Source organism: Sinocyclocheilus grahami, unplaced genomic scaffold (assembly GCF_001515645.1).
Source record: "Sinocyclocheilus grahami isolate Dianchi unplaced genomic scaffold, SAMN03320097.WGS_v1.1 scaffold483.1, whole genome shotgun sequence".
In the NCBI taxonomy this organism is placed as follows: domain Eukaryota; kingdom Metazoa; phylum Chordata; class Actinopteri; order Cypriniformes; family Cyprinidae; genus Sinocyclocheilus; species Sinocyclocheilus grahami.
In genome coordinates, this window is record NW_015505662.1 from 754,622 (window position 1) to 770,407 (window position 15,786).

A 15,786-nucleotide genomic window follows, 5' to 3' on the forward strand; every position below is an offset into this window, starting at 1 on the left:
GCAATGCATAAATACGTGATGCTGTTTTGCTCATAATTGTTTATGCAATTTACCAAATTATATTTGATTTATATGAGTTAATTTAGACGTAATGCAGGTTTTTTTATAGACATTTATTTCCTTGCGTTGACAATTTAAATGTGCTGCATTATATTGCTCATTGCGCCCTCCTGTGGCCTCGGGAGACAAGCCAAAAGTTTCCTTAAGCCCTATTTAATCTGCATATAAAACATTAGAAATTAGATATTTGTTTAATTTGTGTTTGACTGTTAAAACTAAAAATATTTGCTGTTTGACTCAATAAATTGGGTTAATTTAAAAATACAGTGGTTAAATAAAAAAAAAATTCTATTGCTCTTTGTTTTACAAAAGGTTATAAAAAATTTAAATAATTATCGATACCGAACGATATGAAACATTATATCATTGATACATTTTTTAACTATATCGCCCAGCCCTAATTTTAGCCAAACAGACCTGAAGGCAGATCAGAAGGGTATTATTAGTAATGCGTCATATTCAACAACATCTAAGGAACATGTTTGCACGCATCTACAGGAGCCAGTTTGCTCAAAGGCTTCTGCTTGTTTTGTTTCCTTTTCAGATTTTGAGATGAAGAAGGACATTGATACTCTAATACTCTAATAGCGGGCTGAGATCATCAAAAAATATGAGAAGGCAAGTTACATCCTTTCAGTTGTATACCTTCAGACTTTTTAACTTTTTATTTGTTGACCTTCATTTGAACTTTGAATGGATGAGCCGATGTCCAGACAAGTGGAAACTGGTTAATGATTGTCCATGACCCTCAGCGGCATGGACAGAAATGCATATTGGAAAAGTAGCCCAAGTAAAGTAGTAGCCTAAGTGGTCATTAAGCAGATGCCTTTGCAGTACACACATGATGCAGTACACCAAGATTTGGGTATGTCAGTGCTTGGAGTAGCCAAAGTTTAAGTGTCTTGCTCAAGGGAATGATTGTGATAGCTCATGAATCAACTATCCCAGATATTTTACCACTAGACTACAAAAGTTGCTGCAGTTTGCTGTTCTTGGCAAGGAACAGCTTTCTTTAGAAATGCTGCACACAACTGATGTGAGACAAGTTATTAAAATGCTGATGTTATAATTTGTAGGTAAACTAGTTGTGGTTCATATTGTGGTAATTTTTTGGATAGATTGTGGCTGAGTCTGCCTTGCTGTCATGACTTCACAGACAGCGGTTTTGTTTAAAGGTACCACCTATGGAAAATTTCAGCCAGGCTTCAGAGGCATAAACAATCACATCTAATGATCACATCTAATGATCAGCGGTCTCCAATCCTGCTCCTGGAGGGTCCGTCCGTATCCTGCAGAGTGTAGCTCCAACCAGCTCCAACACACTTACCTGGAAGTGTCTAATGAGTCTGAAGACCTTGATTAGCTGGTTAAAGTGAATTTAATTAGGGTTGGAGCAGGAGAGTGGCCCTCCAGTAACTAAATTGGATGGCCTTCATCTGAAACTAATTCAAATTAGATTTAGATAAGACCAAGTTCAAATGAGCCGTTGACAATTTAAATGTGCTGCATTATATTGCTCATTGCGCCCTCCTGTGGCCTCGGGAGACAAGCCAAAAGTTTCCTTAAGCCCTATTTAATCTGCATATAAAACATTAGAAATTAGATATTTGTTTAATTTGTGTTTGACTGTTAAAACTAAAAATATTTGCTGTTTGACTCAATAAATTGGGTTAATTTAAAAATACAGTGGTTAAATAAAAAAAAAATTCTATTGCTCTTTGTTTTACAAAAGGTTATAAAAAATTTAAATAATTATCGATACCGAACGATATGAAACATTATATCATTGATACATTTTTTAACTATATCGCCCAGCCCTAATTTTAGCCAAACAGACCTGAAGGCAGATCAGAAGGGTATTATTAGTAATGCGTCATATTCAACAACATCTAAGGAACATGTTTGCACGCATCTACAGGAGCCAGTTTGCTCAAAGGCTTCTGCTTGTTTTGTTTCCTTTTCAGATTTTGAGATGAAGAAGGACATTGATACTCTAATAGCTGAAGAACGGGCTGAGATCATCAAAAAATATGAGAAGGCAAGTTACATCCTTTCAGTTGTATACCTTCAGACTTTTTATACCAGTAATTGTTGACCTTCATTTGAACTTTGAATGGATGAGCCGATGTCCAGACAAGTGGAAACTGGTTAATGATTGTCCATGACCCTCAGCGGCATGGACAGAAATGCATATTGGAAAAGTAGCCCAAGTAAAGTAGTAGCCTAAGTGGTCATTAAGCAGATGCCTTTGCAGTACACACATGATGCAGTACACCAAGATTTGGGTATGTCAGTGCTTGGAGTAGCCAAAGTTTAAGTGTCTTGCTCAAGGGAATGATTGTGATAGCTCATGAATCAACTATCCCAGATATTTTACCACTAGACTACAAAAGTTGCTGCAGTTTGCTGTTCTTGGCAAGGAACAGCTTTCTTTAGAAATGCTGCACACAACTGATGTGAGACAAGTTATTAAAATGCTGATGTTATAATTTGTAGGTAAACTAGTTGTGGTTCATATTGTGGTAATTTTTTGGATAGATTGTGGCTGAGTCTGCCTTGCTGTCATGACTTCACAGACAGCGGTTTTGTTTAAAGGTACCACCTATGGAAAATTTCAGCCAGGCTTCAGAGGCATAAACAATCACATCTAATGATCACATCTAATGATCAGCGGTCTCCAATCCTGCTCCTGGAGGGTCCGTCCGTATCCTGCAGAGTGTAGCTCCAACCAGCTCCAACACACTTACCTGGAAGTGTCTAATGAGTCTGAAGACCTTGATTAGCTGGTTAAAGTGAATTTAATTAGGGTTGGAGCAGGAGAGTGGCCCTCCAGTAACTAAATTGGATGGCCTTCATCTGAAACTAATTCAAATTAGATTTAGATAAGACCAAGTTCAAATGAGCTTCTGATAAAACCAAAAATATCTTGAGACTACAGTGTGTGTTCCGCTGTATTAGTTTCTTCTGCTCTTAATTGCTCCATCAGATGCCATTTTATTGTGTAAACTGCACACACATGGTTGCGGGAAATCATGGGCACTGAAGGTATATCTGTGCTGCACACTATAAATTTCAGTATGTTAACATTACTTGGAAGCAAATCTTGCAAACTTATTGTCTCAGAAAAATCTAGTTTAGGTTGCTCAGTATATTAAAATTTACTCAGAAGCCAATTTATGAAAACTTGAATATACCAAACCTTAACTAGATTTTTCTGAGGCAATAGGTTTGCAAGATTTAAAGTAAAGTTAACAAATTGAAATTTACAGTGCATTCACAAAAAACTTGCCAGATCTTAGTACAGTGGTTCTCAAACCTCTCCTTGAAGTACCCCCAGCACTGCACATTTTGTATGTCTCCCTATATCTAACACACCCACTTCAGGTCATGCAGTCTCCACTAATGAGCTAATGAGTTGAATCAGGTGTGACAATTGAGGGAGACATACAAAATGTGCAGGGCTGGGGGTACTCCAGGACAGGATTGAGATTGAGAACCACTGTCTTAGTAGACAGGATTTTATGTGAACATTGGATACGGACAATCCTTTGTGCCTTCATACTTCCATATACAGCTTGCAAAACCAGCAAGTTCTAGCTTTCGGACACAGCCAAAATCTTTTGAGGAGGAAGTGTTTTGATGGACAACAGCTGGATGTCATGCTAACATTGCTGCTACACTCAAAAATTGACTATGTGTCTGCATACTTGGAAATTCTCTGCGTCCTTCAGATACCTTTAGATAAGGCTGTGGAGCTTAGACAGATAAGATGTTCAGGATAGACAGAAATATATTCAGTTTGCAGAAATTGTGGATTCTGGGGGTTTCTTGTATCATCCCTATTTATTTTAGAGATCTGGATTGTTCTAAAAAAGAAGTGGGGTGTTTTCAAATGTTTTTCTTGCCTTTTCCTTTAAAGGAATAGTTTGCCCAAAAATGAACATTTGCTGATACTCATCCTCAGGCCATCCAAGATGTAGATGAGTTTGTTTCTTCATCATATTTGGAGAAATGTATCATTACATCACTTGTTCACCAGTGGATCCTCTGCAGTGAATGAGTGCCATCAGAATGAGAGTCCAAACAGCTGATAAAAAGATCACTGTAATCCACAACACTCCAGACCATCAATTAGAGAGAACTTGCATGTTTAGAAGAAGCAAATCCATAACTTCATAATCCTATAACTTCTGGCTAGTGAAAAAGTACAAAAATCCACTGACATATTTGTTTTGAACTGTTTTAACTGAATATGTTCATTTTTGGTGACCTATTCCTTCAAGTCATGTTTTTATTTGAGTTCCAGTCATCTGTTGGTTTAAGGGTCTGTTGCCTTTGCTCCAGTTTCTCAGTTTGTTTGTTGGGCCGGTTGCAGGGCAGGCATGAGGGTGTGCACATTAACCCCTGGGAGGATGCCGACTACAGCATCTACAAGGTCACAGACCGCTTCGGTTTCCTGCAGTAAGTCTCATCTGTCCTGGCAGTTTTAACACTAATGACCTCTGTCTTCAGTTGAAGATGTTAAACGCTCAACTGGACTATGTTGTTATGAAGAATATGACTTTTTATGTTTGTTTTGGGCAATAGTTGATTGTTACCGCTAGAACAGTTTTGTCAGGATTGTTTTTCATAAATCCACAGTAAAATCTTAGTTGTTATTTGAAGGAAGCTTCTGATTCATTTAATACTTCTACAGATTAAACAACCATTTCCCCTTTCTAATTTGTTTTTCCAGTGAAGAGGAACTGCCAACACCAACCGCAGTGGAGGAGAAGGTGACATTATATCATATGATATCAGCTTTCTTTGCACCTCTAATCACTATTAAATCTTTTGTGGCAAAATTCAGTTTTAGATAAGTTAATCTATTGAATTAGGGTGTTCTTGATGAATGGCTTCTTTATTTTATGTACATTTTGGATTCAAGACTAAAATTCAGTATGTTATTTCCCTAGTACAAACTCCAGGAGGTTGAAAGAGAGGAAAAATGGGTTAAGATGGTGAAAAAGTGGGACAAGTACTGCAACAGTGAAAAGGTAACTAATACATTTGATAGTTCCTTAGAGCTTTAATTGGATGAGACACATTTGAAGCCATTGTAAAATAGTTAGGCTGATTAACTATATTAAGAATTGTATATAATGTTTTTTTTTTATTAAAGGGGTCATATGATGTTGCTAAAAAATAACATTATTTGGTGTAATGAAATGTTTATGCGGTTTAAGGTTCAAAAAACACATTATTTTCCACATACTGTACATTATTGTTTCTCCTCTATGCCCCGCCTTTCTGAAACGCGTTGATTTATACAAAGCTCATCGGTCTGAAAAGCGAGGTGTGCTCTGATTGGCCAGCTATCCAGTGCGTTATGATTGGCCGAATACCTCAAGCGTGTGACGGAAATGTTACGCCCCTTACCGTATTGTGATGATGCCCTGTCAGGCCGGAGCGATGATTCAAAAACATGAAAACTCATTATAAACAAGGCATTCGTTGCATCCAGTGGGGACATAATAATGACTTGTACTGTCATTTTACCCGTTGCGTTGCATCGCGCCGCGTAAACATAAAACCATGTCTGCATTTGTGATCGGAGAAATGACAAACAACAAGCCCTACTCTACACTGCTCAAAAATCACGTTTGAATCGTCAGTGGCAAATTCTTTAAATATAAAAAAACGTACTTGCACTCTGTGAGTCAGAACAGCCGGCTTTGTTGTCTACTCTACCAGGATCAGGAAACAGTCCTCCATAAAATGCGCAGCACACATCGGAATATTTGGGTTGAAGTGTTCTGGAACAGTGTTGTAAATACAACTTAACCACTGATTTCTAGTCGTGTCTATTTTTGGAAGACCAAACAAAGTAGTTTCGCTTTCACAACAAAACACAGCGTCACACACGGCGGCCTAGAGGAACGGCCGGAGGGCTAGCGTGAGCAGAGGCGGCGGGCTTGAGAACGGCGCGGCCGGCGGATTCGACGAAGGAGCGTCCGGAGGGCTTGCGGCAACAACATGTGATGACCCCGGTCTGGACTCCGCTTCGTCCACGGTGAAAGCCGATCCGGCGATCCACAGCGCAAAGTTGTTGTATTTCTTCTGCAAATCTTCCCACATCGTGACGTAGGTATGTGGGGGCGTGTTAGAACGAGCCGTTTTAGGTAGGCGTGGCTGACTCTTAACTTTTATAAAGAAAATCTCTTTGGATTTGAGACTTTAGTCTTTGCAACTTTACAGATCTTATTTATGCACCAAGAGCTTGTAACACTCCAAAGAGAAAGGAAAAATTGAAATCGTATCATATGACCCCTTTAATATATTGCGTAATTGAGCATTGTAGTCTCTTATCTCATTGCTGTTGCTGCCATTATAGTCACATAATATGCCACTCAAGGCTACATCCGGAAGCTTAAAGGTGCTGTATGTAGGATTGACACCGAGTGGTTGAACTAGGTATTGCAGTTCAAATTCAAAATATTGGAGAGGTTTTTTTTCCACCCGGCCCCTCCTCCTCAGACTTGACCCACACGCAGGTTGCCAGATTGACGACAGGAACGAGTGCACTTGACAATGAATGAAATGAAATACGCTGTGTTTTCCGCCAACTGGCAACCCGGGGTGCCAAAATACTATTGGGTAAACTGGCAGTGGGCGGGTTTCACAAACCAAAACAGACCGACATTCTGGCCCGGAACGCACATTTTCAAAGTAGAATAACTGACTGTAGCATTGTTTTTCAGATAAACAAATGTTAACTTCGCATGTTTCTTCAATGTCTGCAAAGATATTATGGTATTTTTATGCTTTAGTAGAGTCAAAAATTTACATACAGCACCTTTAAAGACCCAAAATAAATCTCGCCATCTGTTTGTTTCCTCTTACAATGTGCATTTTGCAGATGATGAAGCGGGTATACAAGGGGATTCCCTTGAAGCTGCGCGGTCAAGCCTGGGCTCTGCTGCTGGATGTGGAAAAGGTGAAAGAGGCAAATTACAGGAAGTACGAGGTAGGAGCTTTGCAGGAATCATATTTGTGAGATGTGTTTGGGCTCCACTTGGTCCTTTGAATGAAAAGTGGCTGTTTGATGTGCATTCATTCAATGACTCGCTTGTTTGGGTTTTGTTTTGTCCTGTATGATTGTTTGGGTTTAAATTAGCCAGACGTGTTTTGTCTCCAATCTGCCCTCTTGGCACAACAATGTTTTATTTCATAACAAAGGTTTCTGGTTTGCATGCTTTGTGTAGTCTGACGATTATTACATAAGTTCCAAGGTATTATATGAAAAATACAAGAAAATAAAACAGAATAACCTGCAAAGTGGACCAGACTTTATGCTGCAAACCAAAAGTCTGGTTACCTGAGAAATGGTATACACTACGTTCAAGGACACATTGAATTGATAAAAAATGACAAGACATTTATCATATTACAAAATATATTTTTATTTCAAATAAATGCTGGTTTATGAACTTTCTATTCATCAAAGAATCCTGAAAAAACGTTTCCACAGAAATGTTGATAATTGATAATCAGAAGTATTTCTTGAGCAGCAAATCAGCATATTAGAATGATTTCTGAAGGATCATGTGATGTGCCGTGGTACCAATACTTATTTTTGTTTTCAGTCATTTCAGAATCTTTAGAGCTCAAGAGTTGTATTTATAACTGACCGTGTTATTATATCTGAATTTCTAAATATATCTGGGTGCTGCTGTAATGTTTATAACTGGTTTGCTGCTCTGACGAATGTGAATAGCAGATGTGTAGCACTTAAATTGAAACCAGTGTCTTTGGTTTTTGTATGAAAATTTAGATGCAGGTTTGCAGCCATGGTTTAGGTGTACTGTAGTGTAGGTAGCAGTGTGCACTGCAGTCATCTGCTAATTTTCTAAATATATAAAAGCTGAAATAACCAATATTGTATGTATTATTTTTCCTGTGGATAGCTGATGCAGCTCTTTCTGTTCAACAATAGTTTATAGTGACAATGTTTAAAAAGTTCTCCTATAAGCTTAATATGCATAGATAACCATTGGTAAGCCATTTGTAGGTTAACTTACTGAGTATATTGCTCTGAGGACCTTTACTCCGTTGCATCAGTTTGGGGTGGGACTATCTGTTTGTCTGACCAATAGCAGATGCGGGCAGTTTTTGTGAAACCTTTTTAAAAAAAATATTATTTTTGCAATTCTGTTTGGTGCTGCTAACGCTAAAATGTTGCATTTAACTTTGAGTTTTGGTTTTACTTTAGTTTTGGATATTCTGTAGTTTCCCAAAAAATATAACAGTTATTGCCAACTTTTTTGTTTTCATGTTGCAGAAAATGAAGGAACAAGCCAAGAAGTATTCGACAGAAATTAAGCAGATTGATCTTGATGTCAACAGGACCTTTAGAAACCATATCATGTTCATGGATCGCTTTGGGGTCAAGTAAGAAAGCTATTGCATGAATTCATACACATACACACACTCAAGAAAGTCTTTATCTTCATTTCACTCAAGGTCTGTTTGGCATTGTGCTTTTCAGTTGAGATGCTCAGACTACTTCCTTTTTTTTTTTACTGCGTTTTTGTTCAACTTCCTGTTACTGTGAGCGGCCTCACAGGAAATGATACAACCGGTGACTCATTACCATCATCCCCAGAATAAATATATACTTTGATGATGTCCATAACAACAGCATAAAGTTCTGCCACAGTGTCACGAAAAAAAAAAAATTCCTTTCGTACCAGACAATCATAAAGACCCACTTGGGATTGAATATCCTCTTGAAAATGGACAGTCATCAACCCCAAATTTGACAGCCAATGAGTGTATCATACATTTTTAACAAAACGTTGCCCAGAAGCCACTCAATAATCTTTCCGTATATTTGATATTCAAAAGTGTCATCCCACTTAAATTTAAACTGAAAGGGTCTTGTAGATAAAAGTGCACAAAATACGTAGATCAACCACAACCTCTTTGCACAGGGTATCTGGTGGATGGAAGTTCTGAGCAATGACTTTTACATTTTTATTACACACCCACAACATACATAGATCAACCACAACCTCTTTGCACAGGGTATCTGGTGGATGGAAGTTCTGAGCAATGACTTTTACATTTTTATTAGCACTGCGTGGCCAATAAGAGGATATGGGGTGGAAGTTCTGTTTAACACATCTGCTGTTTGTTTGTGTTGCTCATGAGTGTTTCTACGACACTAGTCACAATTCTGCTTTCCTCTGGCCTCTTACCAAGGGTCTTGCTGTGCATTGCTAAATCTTCTCAAATCTGCAGACATTATGAATTATTAACATACGTGTCCTTTGGATGTGATGGTTTGTGCATGGATGGATTCTGCTACTGTGAGCTGGTTTCTTTCTGCTGTTCGATTTGGGATTACAGAAATATTGGCATCATGTCATTGACCTGGTTACTGTATACATTGAACTAAATGTTTGAAATCATAATTATAGCCATCTTGTAACACTGGGAACAGTTTGATTGAGCTGTGTTTTTTGTCCTTTACAGACAGCAAGCCCTGTTCAATGTGCTGGCAGCGTATTCAGTCTACAACACGGTAAGAGACTGACAGAGTTTGAATGTTTGTGTGTAAATGTGTTATGCAACTCAGAACAGCATGTGCTGGATGAACCAGAGCAGAGGGGAAGAAGTTCGGTGTCCCACCCTGTCAACACACACACACACACACAGACAATTACTCTGCTAATGGCGACTTCCCATCGACTTCTATTGTCCTTACGTTAAGCTAAATATAATGGCTATAGAACCTAACCCGAAAATAAAGCTTGTATTTGCATCAGTGAATAAAGACATGGCTACATGCCAATTTGAATACCATCCGTACTGTATAAAATGCAAGATTTGGAGAATTGTGTTCCAGATGGTAGCATGTTGAAAATAGTAGGTACTATAAACCCGAATGATAGACTGTGCATGTGTGGTTTTTGGGTTAAATTGCCCATAATCCCTTTTGTTTGTAAATGTATGTGCTTAAAAGTTAATAATGGAATACACTTAAAGCTGGAATGCATTACGTGTCTTTTAAAATCTGATTTTAAAACACTAGGCATCATACACTTGCCACCTTTGTAAATCTGGGTATTATACACTAAATGACTGGATCTTTTACACAGTACCAAACATTAAGTCTTTCCAAACGCCGCAAACTCATGCAGAAACATGCGCCTCATTGCTAGGAGACAAATAAAAGCAATGTGTGTTCTAAAACCAGTTCTAAAACAAGTTTGATATCCTTCAGCTGGATAGAATCATAGTCTGAAAAGTCTGCGCCAGTTATACACTACTGATTTTTTTTGTGAAATTGATAATCTCTGACTGTACAAAACTCAAAAAAAAATTTATTCTAAAACCAGTTTGACTTGGTTGTAAGACCAGCTAGCAAGTCAAATTTTCTGTGGAGAACTATATTTGCATGGTGTGTGGAGTTGCTGCCTATATAGCAAATCATGACTAATGAGGATTCATGACTTAAAGGGATAGTTCACCCAAAAATGTATAATTACCCCATGATTTACTCACCCTCAAGCCAACCTAGGTGTATATGACTGTATATTTTTATTAGAAAAATATGGGTGACCAGGGTCTTAAGACTTTAACAAAGGCCATCTGTCTGGTGCTAATTGGATGATATGCAACTTTATTTATTGGGTACTTACTGGGAATTGACCCTAAACATAGATGATACAGAGGATGGACAAAGACAAATGGAAGAAATCTTTTTTTACATAATGATGTTTTGACGTTTGACAAAACTGCTGGGACAAGAAATGCACATAAATTTCATTGCTTGTAAAAAAAATAGGTGTGTGTCGGTCTCAAAGAGACGGGAAATGGTACCATATTCCTTTTCCTTCCCGATGTTGCCAGTAGAAACTGGGTCAACTGGGCAAGAGGAGGGTGACTCGGAACGCATGGGACGAGGCGGGGTGTAGAGTTGGAGTGAGCAAGAGAAGTGGAGAGAACAAGAAGCAGGAGACTTTGAATTTGACCACTTTCTTTTTCTATGTCAAGTTAAAGTACTACAAAGTTATTGTTTTGTAATTGGTGAAATGAGCATTTAATCCTTAGGTCAATCCTCTATGTCTGAATGTTGAGTAAAGTTTGTGACAAAGTGTACTAAGTCTATCTGGTTATGTGTAGGAAGTGAGCTACTGTCAGGGCATGAGTCAGATCGCTGCCATTCTGCTCATGTACATGAATGAGGAAGATGCATTCTGGGCCTTATCACAACTACTGACCAATCAGAAACATGCCATGCATGGTGAGTGTCATGCTAAGTCTCTCTATAGATATCTTTGTTTTTGTAGTACACTCTGTAATTGGTGATACATATCTGTCTTCCTCTGTGGTTTCTTAAAGGCTTCTTCATCCCAGGGTTTCCCAAACTCCAGCGTTTTCAGGTTCATCATGACAAAATACTGTCTAAACTCCTTCCCAAACTCAGGAAACACTTGGTGAGATTTCTTATTTTAACCTCAGGTTGCTTGGCTTTAACAACATATAAACACTTTCTCAGTTTTTCAAATGTTTTCCTAAACCCAGGATAAGGAACAGATGTCCACTGGTATCTACACAATCAAATGGTTCCTTCAGTGTTTTATTGACAGGGTGAGGCACAATTTTAATTTTCAACTTGTTACAACATTTTCACCGTGTTTAGGTCTCAGTTATGGAGTTGAAACGTTCAGTAAATCACAATGAAACCTAAAACATGTCACAAACATTCACTTTGTCTTGTATGAATATAAGAGTCAGGTCTGTCTGAACTGGTATTCCAGTCTCAGACAAAATCTCCACAAAATATTTATACAATGTGACCTCAACAAATCGATATGATGGATCCAAGTACGCTCAGGAAAAAAACAATGTTCTAAAATTGTACCTTTAGGGGTACAAATGCTTGTCACTGGGGGCAGTACCCTTAAAGGGACATCTTTGTACCTTATTTACCCCTAAAAGGTTAGTAGTGGTACTGTAAGGGCACATATTACTACTCTAAAAAGGTACTACTATGGACCTTTTAGGTGTAGATAAATGGTCTTCTTTACTACCCTATCGGTGGTCTTGCCTGGACAGGACATAATTTTTTAGCAGCCGAGTCAAAATAGTCAAAATTCTGCAACTCCGTAAGGAGAATTACATCATTCACATACAGGAAGTTTTTGTGTGAAAAAGACTGGAAACATCATCTGCTTAGTTTTATATGGTTGGGCTGAACTCTTTAGAGAATCCTGTGTCAATGTTTTATTAATGTTGGAGCACTGCTTAGCTGGTTGATGACTCGAGTCTGTTGTGTTTCTGCTGTATAGACACCCTTCACACTCACCCTGCGTCTTTGGGACATCTACATATTAGAGGGAGAAAAAGTTCTAACCGGCATGGCCTATACTCTCCTCAAATTGCACAAAAGTAAGAATCCAACTCTGGTGGATTTCTGTTGAACCACATGAGCTATCACCATGTCCTTGTGTACAACATAGAACTATGTAGTGATTAAAGATCGGGTTACCAAAAGTTTGTAGGTACAAATCCCATATGGGGTGATTCATTATTGCACCCTTGAGCAAGAAAACTTGACTTAGGGTTACTCCAGATACACGTCAAGTAAATATATATATATATATATATATATATATATATATATATCAAGTGTATTGTCAGTCATTTTGGATAAAAGCATCAACTAAGAGACTATTTAGAATATAGTTTCTGCTGAATGAATAATGTTAAAATAATGTTTAGTCTGGGCGGTTGTGCTCAAAAACACAAAAGAGTTGTGGTTCTAGTACTAAACGAGCTGCCTAGAGTTTCTTTCAACCAATAGTTCTTTAATGTTGCTGTTTGGGTAGTGTAGAAGTGTTTAATTAGAAGCTTATAAAGTCTAAAGTCTCATTCTTTTCCGGTCAGAGCATCTTCTGAAGATGTCTCTGGAGGACCTGAGGGAGTTTCTGCAGGAGCGTATTGCTTCCTCCTCCACTATGAGCGACGATGCCGTTATTGAGCAGCTACAGTCGTCTATGTCAGAGCTCCGCAGGATGAAGCTCGACCTCCCTCCTCCAGGTAAAATACAAAATGTGTTTTTTGTAAATGAGAACATTCTGAGCAAATACCAGAAAGAATAATTAAGGAAGCCTTGTTCCCAAAAATCTGGATGTCTTTGGAGTCTGTAAAGTGTACATTCTTAAAAAATAAAGGTTCCAGTTAGAGAAGCTTCCACAAAGCACTTTTTATGGTGTGGATCTTTAGAGCACCTGTACAAATGGTTTTCTAAACAAGTCGGAAGCTCTTACTAACCTATAATGTAACATCAAGACCCATATGACCAACTTGACAACAAAAATGTTCTTTGATTAAAAGAGGGTTCTTTGCTGAACCTAAGGAACCTTGGAAGAAACTTTCTTCTAAAGAGTGTCCTGTGGTTTTATGCAATTCTAGACTGTTACAACAACTGTCTTTTCTGGGTTTGACTTGTAGCCAAGGGAGATGAGTTCCCAAAGATACCCCTGGGTGAGGAGCGTCCAATAGTACTGCTTCCAGTAATCAAGACTGAGTGCGTACCCTTACCGCCATCAGCACACAACAATCAAACCTCAACCAAGCTTCAGGCGAAAGACACCACCACTCACAAGCAGAGCAGCGAAAAACACATCCCTACCATTACCTCATCTTCCCCTCTTTCAAAGCTCACCCACTCAACTTCAAACTCTTCGCTGTCACAAACTTCACCTGAAGAACCAGGGATCACGGTGAAGAATGAAGACAGTGCACCTGTACAAAGACCAGATCATCTACTACACCCAAAACCTGCACCATTTTCAGCAGAGACTCTTTCGTTGAAGAATGAATGTGTTAGTAGACCCCTATCAGCGGTGTCTGAAGATTGGCCTCCTCCGTACCAGTCACCCATAACAGATTCTTCCAGTATCAACTCTTTGAATCTCCCAGAATTACCTCCTCCACCTCTTCCCTGTACTGATGAAGGGGTCGAGCTTTCACCTCTAGAAGAGGATGTCTCATTTTGCCTTCCTCCACCACCAATTGCCCAACCTTTGGATCTCATCTTGGAAGATCCTTCTTCATCACCTAACTCGTATAGATCCCATCGGCAGCTAAGCAAGTTTCCAGTCAACCTGTATGTCCCGCCATCATCGGGTGACCGGAGACCTTCCAACACCTCGCATTACGACAACCTCTCAGAAGAGGAGGATCTGTCTGTGGAGAGGCTGTTGGAGATGGCGACTACATTGCCGCAAAACCCAAATTTGGGTCTCATGAACACCACCCTTCCCCTTCCTCCAGATGATGCTGTGTCTCTTCCTCTACCGCCCCCATCTATGTTCTTCTACACGCCCGACTCTTCACCACTCCCTCCACCTCTTCCATGCATTGAGGCCGCAAAGAGTTGGGTGACTCCAGACTGCATTTTTCCCCAACCACCAATTGACTTCGCAGATAAACCCATCCTCGTATCTTCAGTCCCTTGCAGTCAGGTGGATTTAAACCAGACTGAACAAGATAGGGGTCAGTCACAGCTCCCAGGACTACCGCCCAAAAAATCACGACCCACAATGCTCTCTCCTGTACACTCTGATTCAGACTTCTACCGAATGCATGTTCCAAGTCATTAGTTGCTGGAATCACACTTATATGGCAAGTACTGTTGTTAGTGTGAACTGAATCGTGTTTTCCATCGTTTGGACTTTTGTGCTTTTATATGAACGTTTTTTTGTTAGTTTTTTACCATTTAGATGTTGCAATTATTTTCTTATGTTGCAATGTGTGTTACATTTGGCAGATCTAAACAGGATGTTACAATGTGTGTTTTATCATACAAATTTGTTGTAACAAACTCCCCTTTTCATCTAGTTGTAGCGGTTATCAGAATCACCTTTTAGCTAGTTGAGCAACCAGTTTTCCAGGGAGTCATCATGTGGGTTGAAGTGATATCTTTATCGGTGTAGTAATTGAGATGTACTGATAATTCCACTGGTCATCACAGAAAATGTGAAAATTTATTTTGTTTGTGACTATTTATATGTTGTTTTCTGGGAGATATTATGTTCCGTGTCAGATCTATACTGTCAGATCAGTACTACCGTGGGACTTGTTTTCATCTTGATGAAAGGCAAAAAATTAGATCAGTTATTGTAATTTTTTTTGTCTTATGTTTTGTTGGTTGGTTGGTTTTATATCTTGTTTTTTTTGTTTCTTTTTAAACTTTGGTTATATTAAGAAAATGCATCTAAAGGATGCACATCAACATTACACATGAAGTTGTTTTGGAAATGTAAACAAGGATCTTACGACACTGGCATAAGTTCCCTGGTTACATTGAAAGGACATTTTTCAGTGGTCTTAGATTTGCTCAAAAAGGAAATTCCTTCGTCACACCTTAGTGCTGTGTACTGCCCTATAGCGCCATCTCGTGGAAGATTATAGCATAACTTGGTAAAAAATTATTTACTGGGAAATACAGCTGCCACACTGAATGTTAAAATGAAGATACTGTATATTCAAGGTCATTGTATAGCTTTATTGTGTAATTGTAAATAGAACAGGTTCGATTTGCACTTTGTTGTTTGTAGTGAGAGCTTATATTTAATTCCGTTTATATTATTCTTCTCAGGTTAAATGGTATTAATGTTCAGTTTGTGTTGAAATTTTTAAACCCAGTTTAAAGTTTGACCTTTTTAAACT

At 38.7% G+C, this 15,786-nt stretch overlaps 1 protein-coding gene across 3 annotated transcripts in view; it reads left to right on the plus strand.

Annotated features, from left to right (window-relative positions):
- Window positions 1–15,736, plus strand: part of LOC107553860 (USP6 N-terminal-like protein) — a 28,378-nt gene extending 12,642 nt beyond the window's left edge. Inside the window, exons 2-14 of one of the 3 annotated variants that reach the window (XM_016236184.1) lie at window positions 2,025–2,098; window positions 4,436–4,521; window positions 4,796–4,835; window positions 5,016–5,096; window positions 6,959–7,066; window positions 8,381–8,490; window positions 9,577–9,625; window positions 11,230–11,350; window positions 11,449–11,543; window positions 11,632–11,697; window positions 12,399–12,498; window positions 12,997–13,149; window positions 13,564–15,736. In XM_016236184.1, the coding sequence (XP_016091670.1) occupies window positions 2,033–2,098; window positions 4,436–4,521; window positions 4,796–4,835; window positions 5,016–5,096; window positions 6,959–7,066; window positions 8,381–8,490; window positions 9,577–9,625; window positions 11,230–11,350; window positions 11,449–11,543; window positions 11,632–11,697; window positions 12,399–12,498; window positions 12,997–13,149; window positions 13,564–14,717 (2,229 nt within the window). In that variant the 5' untranslated portion in view covers window positions 2,025–2,032 and the 3' untranslated portion in view covers window positions 14,718–15,736. The other 2 variants (XM_016236185.1, XM_016236183.1) reach the window with 2 other exon arrangements.
- The last annotated feature ends 50 nt before the right edge of the window (window positions 15,737–15,786 follow it).